The following is an 18,435-nucleotide window of genomic DNA, read 5'->3' on the forward strand; positions in this document are numbered from 1 at the left end:
TGTATGGTGGCAGAGGGTACCGAAAATTACGTTTCTGCTGCTGACTAGGAGCGTAACTTTAGCCAATTTATGTACCTTCTCAGTCTCAGTCTGCTAATCCACAAAATGGGAAGACTAATATTTACCTCTTAGGGCTGTTAAGAATATTAAAACAAAATAACATCTGTGAAAATGCCACACCCATTATCTGGCCTGTTAGAGGCACTCAACAAATGACATTTCATTCATTCTAAAAATCAGCACTGAGGCTGGAAGCCCAAACTCTGTCCTTCAGCTGACCTTGACTTGTTATCAGCACCTTTTGTGTATTGCCCTTAAGCTACTGGTATAGACTGAATTGTGTTCCCCTAAAATTCATATGTTGAAGACCTAACCCCCAACATTAGCAGATTTGGAGATAGTCTTTAAAGAGGTAATGAAGTTTAAATAAGGTCATAAGTGGAGTTCTGACCCCATATGATTGGTCTCCTTATGGGAAGAAGAAGAGACATCAGTGATGCCCGCATGCAGCAGACGAGCCAGCCAGTGCTGGAGCAGCACGTGAGACAGTTAGCGTGGAGCTTTGAGCAGTTCCTTTACTGTCTGGAACACATATCAAATACATTTAAGGGTATGTGGAAGGGGCAAAAAAGATTTGTGAATTTAAGCCTTTAAATGCATGAGGCTCTTTAAACAACATCCTTGTTGAAGATAGACCAGAGAAAATGCCAGGTAAGTATCAGCTCTTCATAAACTTTTCAGTCATAAACTCTTCTCAACAGTTTGGTCCTAACTCTACAAAACGTAGGTAGTATCTACTTGCTTTCCCATCATGCAAATGAGTCACGTGACATAACTTGGTACCTATGGGTTTGATCTGAACTTGCCATCTGGGATCACAATTTGGTCTGGGGGCGGGGTGGGGGGGAAGAACACAGATGGCCTCTGGAGTTCTGATCATGAATACTGGAGGGGATTTAGCTGTCAAGAGAGTGGAATTTGTCACGTTTTTATCTATCATCTGCCACAATCTCTATTACCCACTTTCATTATTTCAGGGAATCCAAAATCTTTTTGGAGACATTTTTTACCTGACACAGTGTGCAGCAGTTAAAATCCAACACCCTCCGATATAAATTCCTCCACATTTGATTTTCTCATTGTCCTTAATTGCCACCTGCCACGGGAAGTCTCCCTGTAAGAGACATTAGTGTGGTCACTGTCATTCGACCAGACGGTGATAGACAGGTGGCCCTAAGATATGCCCATTGCAAGACTCCCAGTCTCTTATCATTACGTATCTCCCCCACCTTTCTTTGTTTTTCAAACTTGGACTGCTCCTGGGAAGTAACAGGTTTACCATGTGTGCTGGCTTTCCTCCTACGACTCGTTTCCTTCGAATGGGCATGCTGTTTTTAACTCCACAGGACACTTTAGGGAGAATTGACTTTATCCGTTTTCTTTCTTCAAGAAAGGAAGAGATTGTATCATTATGATTTTGAACCCATTACTTCTTGCTAATTTATGCCACAAAACCAGCAAAGTCACTGCTAAAACAAAACAGGCTGAATTGACTAATAAATTCTTTTAGATGCTAATTGGTACTGTTGACCTTGTTCAAAAATTCTGGCTTAATATGAAGATTGCTTGATTCTCTGAAGTTCTGCCTAAAGGTACACTGATGGCAGAAAGAGGCCAACTTGAAGGGTTAAACATTTTTATCTCTGCCTTTGGCAGAGATAAAAGATGTCAAATGGCCAGGCATACTCAGGATGAGGGTCTCATTCAGAAATCATCAGAATGAGCTGACAACATGGGCACCTATATCTTCTCACTTTCATAGTTTTTACTTTACAGAGGCTGTTCATATGGAATTATTTTCAATAATATTAACATTAATGATGTTAACATTTGAGCACTTTCTGTGTCAGTCCTCATGCTAAATATTTTGTATGTAGTTTATTTAATCATCATATTAACCCTGCAAGGTAATGTGCCAGGGACCCATGGACAATCCAGGATCAGTGGGCGAGGGGGTATTCTTTTGGTCACTTGACACGTGATGATATTTCCTTCCTCTGTGAACATTTAGATGTGGCACACTTGTCACAGAGACACCTGGCAGAGCAAGGCTTGAGATGGGAATTGGCGGAAGAACTCATGAAAAAGGAAGAAAGTGAAAATATAAGCTGTTTTCCTTATTCTTTCTATATATTTTAGTACATCATGAGTATCTTTACAAACTTGCTCCTTAGGCCCAAATGAGAAAGGAAAATTAATATCACTGTCAATTACTTTGGGCATATAAGAAGGAGGTGGGTCTTTAAGGGAGAGAAATCGTGAGTGAATATGGATGGGTTTTTGTCTGTTCGTTTTGTCCCACCCATTCTAAGAACCGGACTGGGGGGAAAATGTGATGGTAAGTTTTAAATTTGTGCTTGGACCTTTAAAAGAAGAGAGACCTCATCTACTGAGGATTGTGGAAGCAGCTCAGGCACTATCTGAAAACCAACGCTACGTTGAGTAGAAAATAAAGAGCCTTTGGTGAAAAATCTCCTCGGACTGATAGCTGTATCTTCAAAATCTAAATCTTTCAATCATTGCTGATGAAAAAAAATTGTTAATTAATTTTGGGGTCTGGCAATTAGAAGAGAGTCTGATGTGAACTTCAGCTTAAATTCCCCTAAAACAGGGAGCTATTTCATTCCCAATTTGTAGTTGAGGTTAAGTTATTCACCTAAGGTTACACAGTTAATAAATAAATAACTGAGTCAGGATGACTCAAGTCTGTCTGACCCAAAAACTCTTATTAATTACTGTCTCCTCAGGGACTTAATACTTAATTTAATTTAGCTCTCAGTGCACAACTGGCCGGGATACAGATCTTCACAGACCTTCTGTTATCAGGATTGAAAACACTGAAAAAGAACCAGTTAGCTCAAGTAAAGTCTATTATTTTTATATTTCAAAATGTCATGGGTCATGCTCGAAATCTGGTTGTTTTTGACAAAACTGACATGACAAAGCTCATAGCAAATAAAAAAATGTTATGTAGCTCTAAAATATTGTTTTCACTTCAAAATTAGCCTTGTGAATTAACCCATTTTTAAAAGCAGTTCTCAAGAAACATGTGTGTTTTTCTTAAGAGTGATAAGAAGAGTAATGTTATTTTTTTCTATTTACATTGATAGCAAAGGTAATTGTTGCTTGAATTAATTATATATACACACATACATACATACACACACAACATTAAAATGCAGATGTAAATCATGGAAACACTGGTAAAAAAGAATAATGTTAATTTACCTTCATCCATATCAGCAGTCAAAAATTCTGTTTCTTCTATAATAAAACAAAAAGTTCCAATGTTTATGGTTGTGCTTATAATAGGAATTAAATAATTAAAATCATTTCAACTTTGATCATAATTTTGTCTTAAAACCTGTTGTCTATTGATTGATTGATTGATGAGAGAGAGAGAAAGCGTGAGCACACACACATGCATGGGCATGCATGAGTTGGGGAGGGGCGGAGGGAGGGAGAGAATCTTAAGCAGTCTCCATGGACACAAACTTGATCTCATCACCCTGAGATCATGACTGAAGCCAAAATCAACAGTCAGATGCTTAACCCACTGAGCAACCCAAGCACCCCAAAAACCTGTCTTCTGTTTAAAAAGGACAGTACAAATCCTCAAAGCATACCATCTTATTTCCTTTCTATACCTAGGTAATTGTGAAGGCTCAGGATGAACTATGTAGAGATTTTGCAGGTACCAACTAGAGGTGTCTCTTGGTACAAGTGAATGGTGAGACTCATGGTGCTGTAGTTTTCTGCATTTAGAATAGGCAAAATGCTTGGGTCAGAGAAGGAAAGCTTCTTTTTCAACTCTGATTCACAAAGTCCTTACATAAGGCAGGGAACAGTTACTAACACTGACTGAAAGAGAACTCAGCTGACATTAGAAAGGCCTCTGTGCCTGCACTAACGTGAAAGCTGAGTTATTGCTCACACGTGGTTATATCATGCACAATTAATAGCTTCATTAAAATATAAGAAGAGGGGCGCCTGTGTGGCTCAGTCAGTTAAGCATATGACTCTTGATTTCCGTTCAGGTCATGATTTCAGGATCATGAGATCGAGCCTCGCATCAGGCTCCACGCTCAGCAGGAAGTCTGCTTAAGATTCTCTCTCTCCTTCTCCTTGTGCCCCTCCCCCAGTTCACTCTCTCTCTCTCTCACACACACACACAAACACACACACGCTCTCTCTCTCTCTAAAGTAAGTAAATCTTTAAAAATATATATAAGAAGACAGCAGTAGCTTTGTTTTGCCTCAATTCTGCAATATTCCAAGAATTTAAATTTTTTACCTTGAGCCACATGTAAGAAAAACAAAAATTTACCACAGCAAAGGATAATTTTTGAGAAAAATGAATACCATATCAAAGATATTATACATATATCATAAAACTATAATACCTTATCCTTGTTTTCAATTCTGTAATATAAATTTTCTACTATAACAATGTATTTACCTTTAATTTCAGGATGTCCTTTAATTTCAGGATGTCCAGTTCCTAAAAACAAAACAAAACACTCACTGTAGCAAAGAGATAATGTTCACCTGGATAAAATATACATGAATCATTAATATCTCAGAATTGGTATAACAACTTAAGTTTTTTACAAAGATAAAGGGGAATCGCAGTCTGTCATCTTTCCTTGATTTTTAATACCACATAACAGATGTTTCATATTGCATTTAAACACATACCAATTTCACTACGGCAAGGAAATAATTTTTACTTGAGTTTTATTTTTTTATTTTATTTTTTTAAAGATTTTTATTTATTTATTAGAGAGAGAGCGAGAGAGGGAACACAAGCAGGGGGAGTGGGAGAGGGAGAAGCAGGCTTCCCGAGGAGCAGGGAGCCCGATGCGGGGCTCGATCTCAGGACCCTGGGATCATGACCTGAGCCGAAGGCAGATGCCCAACGACTGAGCCACCCAGGCGCCCCTTTAATCTCTCTTTTTTTTAAAGGATTTTATTTTTGAGTAATCTCTGTGTCCGACATGGGGCTTGAACTCACAACCTCAAGATCAAGAGTCACATGCTCTTCCGACTGAGCCACCCAGGCACCCCTTTACTTGAGTTTTAAAAAGAGATGTATATTTTGGATATATTTGAACACATACGGACAGCAAATTTATTATACAGTTATACAAAATGTATAACCGTGTTAAACTTATAATTATAAAAGGTGGGCTTTCCAGGATACATGAAACCAAGTTATACTCCAAACTTCCCTTGGTTTAGTGATTCCTATCTGTCCACTGAAAGAGCAATGAATATATTAATATTTTTATTTTTCATCTCTTCTCTCATTTGCTCTTGCTTAGAGAGTGAAAAATCAGAACAACTACTGAAAGACAAAAGGTGGTGCTCACTCTAAAGAAGGGTAAACTGAAGTAATAATGACAGTTGACTAAATGTATTTTTGATATGGATTCAAGAAATTGATTTTTAAAAAGTAAGTTTTATGGTATAGTTACTCCCTGGCAGTGGGACTTTTTTTTCCCCTGATAAGCCAACAAATTCTGTGTTTTGACCTTAAACTTTAGAGTTTTGAATTGGGAGAAGGAGGAGAGGGAGGGAAAAGGAACAGAAGTGGAGGAGAAAGAAAAGAAACCCCAAACATCATTATACTGAAAAAGTGAAATCAAACTGTAGACCTTCAGAGGAAGACTGCATGATCTCACTTATATGTGGAATCTAACAAAACAAACTCATAGAAAAAGAAGTCAAATTTGTGGTTACTAGGGGCAGGGGTAGGGGGTGGGGAATTAGGTGACTGTCGTCAAAAGGTACAAAATTCCAGATCAATAAGTGCTGGGGGTGTAATGTACAGCGTGGTGACTATAGTTACCATTGCTGTATGGTATACTTGAAAGTTGCTAAGGGAGTAAATCCTAAATGTTCTCATCGAAAGGAAAAAAATGTAACTATATGACATGATGGATGTTAACTAAACTTACTGTGGTCATCATCTCTCAATATATGTCTGTCAAGTCATTATGTTTTACACCTTAAACTTATATACGGTGTTGTATGTCAATTCTATTTCAATAAAACTGGGAAGGAATGACTCTCAAGCTTTACTGGCAAGAGTCATGACTTACGGTCTTCCTCCTTAAAAAATGTTTGGAAATTTCTTTCTCTCCTCTCTTTACTAAGGTTTTAACTATATTTAATGGACATAAAAGTATTTTGCTCAACAGCGTATAGAAACTTCAAAAGAAATAATATGATTTGAGATCCTAAAATGTGTTTTTACATTTAAAAACTGATGTCAATGGGAAGTTAAGACTTTAGTAAAGTCAAATAATACCAAGCAATGGCAAAACATAATTATTATCAATTCATTTATCCATATATATCTCCACCATGTATTTAATGCTTACCTGTAAGGCACATGTGGAATATAAAAATAATTAGATTGTTTTCAGGAACAGGGCCTGGCACACATAGTAAGAACTTAATAAATATTCACTGAGTAAATGAATGAATATAATAACTTCCAGAAAGCACTGATGTAAGTAAGAAGTCAGTCTGTGTGACACAGAGTAGGTACTTGGTAAATATTTTTACCATCAGAGGTTTTCCAATGAGCACCAAAAAACAAAGAGCATTAACTCATTGCTTTGAAACTTGGTAAGTAGAGGGAAAGAATTAAAAACTATGCTTTCTTTCTACTATGAATTGCATTTCATGGAAACAAAATAGTTGATGAAGGGAAGTTCTTCTCTATAGGAAACCAATTAATAAATGCAGAAGGAATGCTGAATTAGAAATCACCATCTTGGGGCGCCCGGGTGGTTCAGTTGTTAAAGCGTCTGCCTTCGGCTCAGGTCATGATCTCAGGGTCCTGGGATCGAGCCCCGCATCCGGCTCCCTGCTCCGCGGGAAGCCTGCTTCTCCCTCTCCCACTCCCCCCTGCTTGTGTTCCCTCTCTCGCTGTGTCTCTCTCTGTCAAATAAATAAATAAAATCTTTTTTTTTTAAAGAAATCACCATCTTATAGTTCCTATTGACAAATTGGATCTAGGCAACAATCACACAGGCTACTAAAAACCATTAAGATGAAAGGTTGTGGGGGAACTTTTTAAAAAGGAAAGATCAAGCTGGTCCAGTGATCAATTTTAGCATCATTAATAGTGGGATACCCAGAGAACTTATTTTATATAATAGGACACAGCACTACCCATCAAGAATTCTTGCCTAAGGGACCCCTGGGTGGCTCATTTGGTTAAGTGTCTGCCTTCAGCTCAGGTCATGATCCCAGGGTCCTGGGATCGAGTCCCACATCAGGCTCCTTGCTCAGCGGGGAACCTGCTTCTCCCTCTGCCTGCCACTCCCCCTGTTCATACTCTCTCTCTCCCTTCTTCCCTCTCTCGCTCTGACAAATAAATAAATATAAAAAAAAATCTTTGGGGTGCCTGGGTGGCTCAGTTGGTTAAGTGACTGCCTTTGGCTCAGGTCATGATCCTGGAGTCCTGGGATCGAGTCCCGCATTGGGCTTCCTGCTCAGTGAGGAGCCTGCTTCTCCCTCTAGCCCTCCCCCATCTCATGTACTCTCTCTCTCTCATTCTCACCCTCTCAAATAAAGAAATAAAGAAATAAAGAAATCTTTAAAAAAAAAAAAGAATTCTTGCCTAAAATATTGAACTTTGTATCTCATCACATCTCTGTAAATCCAGAATAAGGAACATCCTGTAGGCAAATGACCAAGTTTGTTTAAAAATCAATGGCATGAACACATGCAGAAGAATGAAACTGGACCATTTCCTTACACCACACACAAGAACAGACTCAAAATGGTTGAAAGACCTAAATGTGAGACAGGGGTCCATCAAAATCCTAAAGGAGAACACAGGCAGCAACCTCTTCGACCTCAGCCCCAGCAACTTCTTCCTAGAAACGTTGCCAAAGGCAAGGAAAGCAAGGACAAAAATGAACTATTGGGACCTTATCAAGATAAAAAGCTTTTGCACAGCAAAAGAAACAATCAGCAAAACCAAAAGACAACCAACAGAATGGGAGAAGGTATTTGCAAATGACATATCAGATAAAGGGCTACTATCCAAAATCTATAAAGAACTTCTTAAACTCAACACCCAAAGAACAAATAATCCAATCAAGAAATGGGCAGAAGACATGAACAGACATTTTTCTGAAGAAGACATCCAAATGGCCAACAGAAACATGAAAAAGTGCTCAATACCGCTCAGCATCAGGGAAATCCAAATCAAAACCTCAATGAGATATCACCTCACACCAGTCAGAATGGCTAAAATTAACAAGTCAGGAAACAACAGATGTTGGCGGGAATGTGGAGGAAGGGGAACCCTCCTACACTGTTGGTGGGAATGTAAGCTGGTGCAGCCACTCTGGAAAACAGGATGGAGTTCCTCAAAAAGTTGAAAATAGAGCTACCATACGATCCAGCAATTGTACTACTGGATATTTACCCCAAAGATACAAATGTAGGGATCCAAAGGGGTACGTGCACCCCAATGTTTATAGCAGCAATGTCCACAATAGCCAAACTGTGGAAAGAGCCAAGATGTCCATCGACAGATGAATGGATAAAGGAGATGTGGTATATATACACAATGGAATATTATGCAGCCATCAAAAGGAATAAAATCTTGCCACTTGCAATGACGTGGATGGAACTGGAGAGTGTTATGCTGAGCGAAATAAGTCAATCAGAGAAAGACATGTATCATATGACCTCACTGATATGAGGAATTCTTAATCTCAGGAAACAAACTGAGGGTTGCTGGGGTGGTGGGGGTTGGGAGGGATAGGGCGGCTGGGTTCTAGACATTGGGGAGGGTATGTGCTATGGTGAGCGCTGTGAATTGTGCAAGACCGTTGAATCACAGATCTGTACCTCTGAAAGAAATAATACATTATATGTTTAAAAAAAAAGAAGAAGAAGTAGAAGAAGATAGCAGGAGGGGAAGAATGAAGGGGGGAAATCGGAAGGGGAGATGAACCATGAGAGACGATGGACTCTGAAAAACAAACTGAAGGTTCCGGAGGGGAGGGGGGTGGGAGAATGGGTTAGTCTGGTGATGGGTATTAAAGAGGGCACGTTCTGCATGGAGCACTGGGTGTTATACACAAATAATGAATCATGGAACACTACATCAAAAAAACTAATGATGTAATGTATGGTGATTAACATAACATAATAAAAAAAATGGTGTGAAAAAAATTGGGGGTGGATAGGTAGGTAACATTTTTTAAATTGAAGTATAGTTGACATACAATGTTATATTAGTTTCAGGTGTATGACATCATGATTCAGCAATTCTATATATTATGCAATGATGACCACAGTAAGTGTGGTTACTATGTGTCATCATGCAACATCATTACAATATTATTGACTATACTCTCTATGTTGTACTTTTCAATGACTTACTTATTTTACAACTGGAAGTTTGTACTTCTTAATCTCCTTCAACTAATTCCCCCATCTTCCCCACGTACCCCTGGCAGCCACCAGTTTGTTCTCTGTATTTATGTATCTGTTTCTAATTTGTTTATTTGTTGGTTCATTTGTTTTGTTTTTTAAATTCCACATATAAGTGAAATCATATGGTATTTGTATTTCTCTGACTTATTTCACTTAGCATAATACTCTCTAGGTTTAGCATGTTGTTGCAAATGGCAAGATGTTATCCTTTTTTTTTTGACCTGAGTAATATTCTAGTGTGTGTGTGTGTGTGTGTGTGTGTGTGTGTGTGTGTGTGTGTGTGTATCACATCTTCTTTATCCATTCATTTGTCAATGGACACTTAGGTTGCTTCCATATCTTGGCTATTGTAAATCATGCTGCAATAAACATAGAGGTGCATATAGCTTTTTTGCATTTGTGTTTTTGTTTTCCTTGGGTGAATACCCAGTAGTGGAATTGCTGGATCATATGGTAGTTATATATACATATATATAATTTTTTTTGAGAAAACTCCATACTGTTTTCCATAGTGGCTGCACCAACTTACATTCCCATCAATAGTGCACAAGGGTTCCCTTTTCTCCACATCTTCACCAACACTTATTATTTCTTGTCTTTTTCATATTAACCATGCTGACTGGTGTGAGGTGATATCTTACTGTGGTTTTCATTCGCATTTCCCTGATGATTAAAGATGTTGAACATCTTTTCATGTGTCTATTGGCCATCTATATGCCTTCTTTCGACAAATATCTGTTCATTCCTCTGCCCATTTATTAATCAAATTATTGTGTGTGTGTGTGTGTTGAGTTGTATAAGTTTTTATATATTTTGGATATATCATTCACAAATATCTTCTCCCATTCAATAGCTCACCTATTTGTTTTGTTAATGGTTTTCTTTGCTCTGCAAATCTTTTTATTTTGTTTTAGTCCAAATAGTTTATTTTTGCTTTTGTTTCCCTCACTTGAGGAGACATATTAGAAAAATGTTGCTAAAGCTGGCATCCAAGAGATTACTGCTTATGTTCTCTTTTAGGAGTCTTATGATTTCAGGTATCACATTTAGGTCTTTATTATTTTTTTAATTTAAATTCAATTAATTAACATACATTTATGTCTTTAATCCATTTTGAGTTTATTCTTTTTTTTTTTAAAGATTTTATTTATTTATTTGACAGAGAGAGACACAGCGAGAGAGGAAACACAAGCAGGGGGAGTCAGGGAGGGAGAAGCAGGCTTCCCATGGAGCAGGGAGCCTGATGCGGGGCTTGATCCCAAGACCCTGGGATCATGACCTGAGCCGAAGGCAGACGCTTAACGACTGAGCCACCCAGGCGCCCCTTGAGTTTATTCTTGTGCATGGTGTAAGAAAGTGGTCCAGTTTCATTTTTTTGAATGTACATTTCCAGCTTTCCCAACACCATTTATTGAAGAGACTGTCTATTCTAGATTGTGTATTCTTGCGTCCTTTGTTGTAGGTTAATTGACCACGTAAGCATCAAGCATGTAAGCATGTAAACATATGGACTCTCTATCCTGTTCTATTGATCTATGTGTCTGCTTTTATGCCAGTACCATAATATTTTGATTACTATAGCTTTGTAGTATATCTTGAAATCTAGGATTGTGATAACCTCCAGTTTTGTTCTTCTTTATCAAGATTGGCTATTCAGGATCTTTTGTGGTTCCATACAAATTTTAGGATTCTTTGCTCTAGTTCTGTGAAAAATACTTGATATTTTGATAGGGATTGTGTTAAATCTGTAGATTACTTTGGGTAGTATAGACATTTAAAAAAATATTTGTTCTTCTAATCCATGAACATGGTATATCTTTCCATTTATTTGTGTCACTTTCAATTTCTTTCATCAATGTCTTATAGTTTTCAGAGTGTAAGTCTTTCACCTTCTTAATTAAATTTATTCCTAGGTATTTTATTCCTTTGGTGCAATTGTAAATGGAATTGTTATCTTAACTTCTTTCTCTGATAGTTTGTTACTAGTATATAGAAACCACAAGTGATATCTGAATGTTAACTTTGTATCCTGCAATTTTACTGAATTTATTTATTAGTTCTTTTTTTTTTAAGGATTTTATTTATTTCAGAGAGAGAGAGAGAGAATGAAAGATAGAAAGCATGAGAGGGAAGAGGGTCAGAGGGAGAGGCAGACTCCCCGCCAAGCAGGAAGCCCGATGCGGGACTCGATCCCAGGACTCCAGGATCATGACCTGAGCCGAAGGCAGCCACCCAACCAACTGAGCCACCCAGGCACCCAATAGATTTTTTGTGGAGTCTTTAGTTTTCTTCTTTTTTAAAAAGATTTATTTATTTATTTGAGGTGGGGAGGGGCAGAGGGAGAGAATCTTCAAGCAGACTCCCCACTGAGTGCAGAGCCCAACGCAGGGCTCCATCTCAAGACCCATGAGATCATAGCCTGAGCCTAAACCAAGAGTCAGATGCCCAACTGACTGAGCCACCCAGACATCCCTAGAGTTTCTATGTAAAGTATCATGTCATTTGTAAATGGGACAGTTTTATTTTTCCTTTACAAATTTAAATGCCCTTTCTTTCTTTTCTTTTTCTTTCTTTCTTTCTTTCTTTCTTTCTTTCTTTCTTTCTTTCTTTCTTTCTTTCCTTCTTTTTTCTCTTTCTCTTTTTCTCTCTTTCTCTTTCTCTCTTCCTTCCTTCATTCTTTCTTTCTTTCTTTCTTTCTTTCTTTCTTTCTTTCTTTCTTTCTTTTTCTCTTTTTCTCTTTTTCTCTTTCTCTTTTTCTCCCTTCCTTCCTTCTTTCTTTCTTTCTTTCTTTCTTTCTTTCTTTCTTTCTTTCTTTCTTTCTTTCTTTCTTTCTTTCTCTCTCTCTCTCTCTCTCTCTCTCTCTTTCCTTCCTTCCTTCTTTCTTTCTTTCTTTCTTTCTTTCTTTCTTTCTTTCTCTTTCTTTCTTTCTTTCTTTTCTCTTTCTTGTCTGATTGTTAAGACTCCAGTACTACGTTGAACAAAAGTGGCAATAGTGGACATCCTTGTCTTGTTCCTGATCTTAGAGGAAAAGCTTTCAGATTTTCACCATTGTGTATGATGTTAGTTGTAGGTTTATCATATATGGCCTTTATTATGTTGAAGTATGATCCCTCTAAACCCACTTGGTTGAGAGTTTTTATCATGAATGGATATTGAATTTTGTCAAATTCTTATTTTGAATCTATTGTGATGACAATATGTTTTTCTCCTTCATTTTGTTAATGTGATGTATCACATTGATTTATTAAAGGATATAGAACAATCTTGTATCCCTGGAATAAATTCCACTTGATCACAGTGAATGATCCTTTTATGTATCATTGAATTTGGTTTGTTAATATTTTGTTAAGTATTTTTGCATCTATGTTCACTAGGGATATGATGTGTAATTTTCTTTTTTTGTAGTGTCTTTGTCTAGTTTTGGTATCAGGGTAATGCTGACCTTGTGAAATGAATTTGGAAATTTTCCTTCCTCTTCCTTTTTGGAATAGTTTGAGAAGAATAGGTATTAACTCTTCTTTAAATGTTTGGTAGAATTAACCTGTAAAGCCATTTGGTACTGAACTTTTGTTTGTTGGGAGTTTTTTTTAATTACCAATTCAATTTCATTACTAGTAATCAGTCTGTTCAGATTTTCTATTTATTCCTGGTTCAGTTTTGGAAAATTGTATATCTCTAAGAATTTATCAGTTTCTTTTTATGTTGTCCAATTTGTTGCCATATCATTTTCATAATAGTCTCTTATAATCCTTTGTATTTCTGTGGTGTCAGTTACTTTGCCTTTTTCATTTCTGATTTTATTTATTTGACTCTTCTTTCTTTTATTTCAATGACTCTGACTAAAGATTTATCAATTTTGTTTATCTTTTCAAAGAACCAACTCTTGGTTTCATTGGCATTTTTAGTTGAATTTAATTTAATTTTATTTAGTCTTTATCTCATTTATTTCTGCTCTAATCTTTATCATTTCCTTCCTTTTACTAACTTTGGGCTTTTTTGGTTCTTCCTTTTCTAGTTCTTTTAGGTATAATGTCAGATTATTTATTTAGGATTTTTCTTCTTTCTTGAGATAGGCCTGAATTGGTATAAACTTCCTTCTTAGAACTGCTTTTGCTGTGTCCCAAAGATATTGGATCATTGTGTTTCCAGGTGGGTAACTCTTACACTTGATCTTAGCCAAAAGGCCAAGAAACATAATTCTTAAAGAATAAAAGATACATTAAAAACTTAATAATCAAATAGAATGTTAGACTCTTTTGGATCTTGATTCAAACACACTGTTCTAAAAGGACATTTTTGAGAGGAGTGCCTGGGTGGATCAGCCAGTTAAGCATCAGATGACTCTTGGTTTCAGCTCAGGTCATGATCTCACAGTTGTGGGATCACGTCCCACACAGGGCTCTGGACTCAGTTTGGAGTCTGCTTCAGATTCTCTCTCCCTGTCCCTCCTGCTCACTCTCTCTCTCTCTCTCTCTCTCTCTCTCTCTCTCAGATAAATAAATAAATAAATAAAATCTTTTAAAAAAGATATTTTTGAGACAGTTGGGAAAACTTGAACATGGGCTGTTATTAAACAGTGTTAGGGAATTATTATTATTAGGGATACTAATGAAAGTATATTGTGTATGTATAACATGTTTGTATCATTAGAAATGTATGTAGGGGAAGGGACATGATATCTCAAATGTGCTTTAAAATACTTAAACAAGGGGCACCTGGGTGGCTCAGTCCTTAAGCATCTGCCTTCGGCTCAGGTCATGATCCCAGGGTCCTGGGATTGAGCCCTGCATGGGGCTCCCTGCTCGGCGGGAAGCCTGTTTCTCCCTCTCCCACTCGCCCTGCTTATGTTCCCTCTCTTGCTGTGTCTCTCTCTGTCAAATAAATAAATAAATAAAATATTTTTAAAAAATAAAATAAATAAAATACCCAAACAAGCTGAACAAGACTGGCAAAATATTGATAATTGTTCAAGCTGGGAGAGAGGCACATCTTGGTTCATTCTAATAATCTGTCTATTTTTGTTATGTGGGAGCCTTTCTGATAAAAAGTTCTGAAATAACAAATGTATTTAATAAATGAAAATATGAGAGAACATTCCATAGTTCTTCGAATGCCCACTCAGTAGTATTCTTACTGCTAACACTCCCCTATACCCACTTAAGATTACAATTTACCTAGAAGAAAGTTTCAGAGTCCCCAGATCAAGTAATGGGAAAACGTAGCACAAAACCTTAATTACCTTCACAACCAATTTCATCTTCTCCTGTAATGCAATCCACCTCACCGTTGCACTTATATTTGTTTGGAATACAAACACCAGATCTACAGAAGAAACTTTTGCCTCGGCATCCTACACAAACATAAATAGAAGAAGGTTTTTATTTTTATTTCTTCATACTTAAAATCCAATAGGATAGAATCTGGAATTCAATGGGGGAGTCTTCTGCTACCTGTACAGCACAGTTCGTCACTCTGGTCTCCACAATCATTGATACCGTTACAGGTTCTCTTTTGAGGAATGTATTTCCCGTTCACACAGTGAAAGGAGTCATTTGTTGGAGGAGCTGTAAATTAAGAATTCTCTTTGTGAATTTTATTTATGGAGTTGTAGGTGACATCCTGATCACATTTGGAATAATGGGGACATTAATATAAAGTCAGGCATCAAATAGAAAATGATATTAAACGTATTGGTAGCATCAACATAATATATATGGTTAATAAGGAAAAAAAATGTCAATGCTGGTTTATGGAGTCCCTTTTGTTATCTCTGAAAACCAGTATTTACTGCGGAGGTCTGTACTTGCTGAGGTTGGGGGAGGGGGCTCAGGGTCACGGGCCCTTGCTCACATCGGCAAACACCAGTGTTCACCCATTCCTTTCGAGCTGCTGCACGAATCCTCACTTCCATCCCATGACTTACTTGGGCAGTGCAATTTATATTTTGATGGTATTTTTTTTTTTAGCACCAAAAAAGGCTTTAGCCTTTAAAACCCTATGTATGACCAAAATATTCCCATGTCAGGACTGAGGAGGAAAGTGGCAGTGACTGTCCTGAGACTGTGGTCACTTAAATATTTTAAAGACATTTTTAAGTGTGTAGGCTGGGCCTCTCAAAGGAGATATTGAGGTTTCTTCTGATGTTTGTATTACTTATGTTTGTGGTATTATCCAGATGTTTCAGCAAGCATAGAGGAGTCAGGCAACTTTGCTCCCCATGTAGGAACCTGGAGAGAAGTAATATTTGAATGCAAAACGGTACAATAGAGGAAAAGCACCAATTTAGGTTCTAAAGCTTAAATTGTTTGTTTACTAAAGCCTAAACTTGTTTGTTTACCACCAACGTGGTGTGCAATAAACAATTTTGAAGGAAGCTTTGAAGTTTCAGGCAAGTACTCTACCAACCTGCATTCTGTGTGTAGCAAACCACACCAGCGAAATTCTTGTCATTTTTAGTTCTTCTCTTAATAAAAGTACATTCAGCCAAACTTGTCTCTAATCCTCGACAACGCACTTGGAGACATTCAGTGGAATTTAAATGGAGATTTTCAGGAACCTCAAACTTTTTTTGAATATCAAAAGCACCTCTACAAATAGAATAAATGAAACATTAGGATAGAATGATTAGTATTTTGCATTTATAACCTTACTGTACGAGGTAAGGAACTAAAGTAATTTCCTCTAATTTTCTGCATATGAGTGATACACTGAACAAGATGCTTAAATTCTGAGCCTCGGTATCTTCACCTGTAAAAGGGAATATGATAATTTCAGTTAGTTTTGTAAATATTAATTAAAACAATCAATTTAAATTGGTTAGCCAGAGTTCAAACGTGGCAAACAGTCAGCAAATATTAGTTTCCTCTTCTCTGTTTCTTGTTAAGGAGAACTTCTTCCACACTCTTGATGTTTCCTTCCAACCTGAGATGAGTCATTCTTGGCTTCTCTCTATCTCTTAATTCCTTTTTGCTCAAGGAAAGGGAGTAAATAATCAATCAGGGAATTTTGGAATTATAAATCAGGCAAGGTTAGCTTACCTTTTCCATTTTTCCTTTTGGGGACCTTTTCACATGCCTCATGCTGTAAGGCTTACCTGGTTGGCCCCATTGTTGCTTAGAATTTGGGAGGTTAAGTTGGTTTAATTATAGCAGGTTCATTTTGTTTTTATGCCAAGCCATGTTCTCAATTCAGCCTTGACAGTATTAAGCTGATATTTTGGCATCTATATGCCAGTGCTTGGATTTCAAAATTTGTTCAGAATTTGTGCTACCTCCATGATTCAATATACTAGAGATGATGAGTTACAGTAAACTATTCTTCTACAACATTCAATTGCTCCCTGCTTCTCTTTAGAAGGAAATGGAGGAAATGGTGTTAAAAATAAGAAGTTGAGCAAACATGCTTCAGGTAAATATAAACAATAACAAAGCAATAATGGCAATATAAATATTAGATCAATTATAATGAAGGCAAAAAGAAAATAATTAAAGGGAATAAGAAAAGCATTTTTAATGATTTCAGATCAATAATGATGATAAAAAGGAGCTATAAAACTGTGCTAAACAGCATCAGAATATGAGAACAAATGAGAGCCATTGGGGCAATCTCATAGGTAAATAATTTGAAAAAAAATCTCAATTTAAAACTATCTAAAAATACTAGATAAAATGCATTCAATGAGCTCTTCTTTTTTTTTTTTTTACGATTTTATTTATTTATTTGAGAGAGAGAGCATGAGCAGCCAGGTGGAGTGGAGGGAGAGAGAGAAGCAGACTCCCAGGTGAGCAGGGAGCCTGACGAGGGGCTCAATGAGCTCTTAAAGAAGTAAAGGAAATACCCACTCGCTAAAATAAGAGAAGTCTGGGGGTGCCTGGGTGGCTTTTGGTTGAGCCTCTGCCTTTGGCTCAGGTCATGATCCCAGCGTCCTGGGATCGAGCCCCGCATCGGGCTCCCTCCTCAGCGGGGTGTCTGCTTCTCCCTCTCCCTCTGTGATCTCTCATTCTCTCTCAGATAAAGAAATAAAATATTTAAAAGTAAATAAATAAAATAAAATAAGAGAAGTCTGTCCATTAGCTCATACAAAATATGGTAAGAGCAAAATACTGGGACATCAAAGATGGAGAGAGTTTCCCATTAGGTTGAATTATAGGTAGTAGGTCACAAACTGTCAAAAATCACAAATATCTTGTGGCTCCATTTAATAAGATACTCTCACTAATGAACTACTAGCAGATGTGGTTTAGGAAGAAGGAAACTGAATTTAGAATAAAGTTGAGAGATGCAAGAAGCAGCAACAAACCAAGATGTTGGTAAATATGAAATAAATCTGAGTAAGCACTAGCTGAACAGCAGTAATAATAATAACTTATTATATAATGATAGCAATTAACTTCAGGGATATATAAAAATAATGTGGAACTAAATGCTGGAAACTCGGTAAAAATAGTGACATTCCTTATATTATTCCTAAGAGGGTGAGGACTTCCTAAGTCAAGAATTTATAGTATAGGGGCGCCTGGGTGGCTCAGTCGTTAAACGTCTGCCTTTGGCTCGGGTCATGGTCCCGGGGTCCTGGGATGGAGCCCCACATCGGGCTCCCTGCTCCACGGGAAGCCTGCTTCTCCCTCTCCCACTCCCCCTGCTTGTGTTCCCTCTCTCGCCGTGTCTCTCTCTGTCACATCAGTAAATAAAATCTTTAAAAAAAAAAAAAAGAATTCATGGTATAAATGTGAAGATAACCACTAAAGGAACAGAAATAGGATGTATATAGTTTACAAACCAAGTAGAGGGGGCTAGTGGGATTAAAAAATACAACAACTTTATTAACCCAATAGAAATTAGAAAAGGAAGAAACAAATACACAGAAAAAACAGGGTAAATAATAATACTAAAATAAGATAGGGA

The 18,435-nt window shown here is 37.2% G+C and overlaps 1 protein-coding gene across 1 annotated transcript in view; it reads right to left on the reverse strand.

Moving 5' to 3' along the window:
• The window catches only part of CFI (complement factor I), a 66,209-nt gene that overhangs the window by 14,817 nt on the left and 32,957 nt on the right, over positions 1–18,435 (reverse strand). The window contains exons 5-11 of the mRNA XM_025873707.2: positions 15,937–16,118; positions 14,982–15,095; positions 14,771–14,881; positions 4,520–4,561; positions 3,289–3,324; positions 1,340–1,443; positions 1,071–1,174 (exon numbers count right to left, since the gene is read on the reverse strand). Coding sequence (XP_025729492.1) covers positions 1,071–1,174; positions 1,340–1,443; positions 3,289–3,324; positions 4,520–4,561; positions 14,771–14,881; positions 14,982–15,095; positions 15,937–16,118 — 693 coding nt within the window. The remainder of the gene's footprint in view (positions 1–1,070; positions 1,175–1,339; positions 1,444–3,288; positions 3,325–4,519; positions 4,562–14,770; positions 14,882–14,981; positions 15,096–15,936; positions 16,119–18,435) is intronic.

This window comes from Callorhinus ursinus, unplaced genomic scaffold, assembly GCF_003265705.2.
Source record: "Callorhinus ursinus isolate GAN/ISIS: 27379988/994484 unplaced genomic scaffold, GSC_fseal_2.0 scaffold4, whole genome shotgun sequence".
Classification (NCBI taxonomy): Eukaryota; Metazoa; Chordata; class Mammalia; order Carnivora; family Otariidae; genus Callorhinus; species Callorhinus ursinus.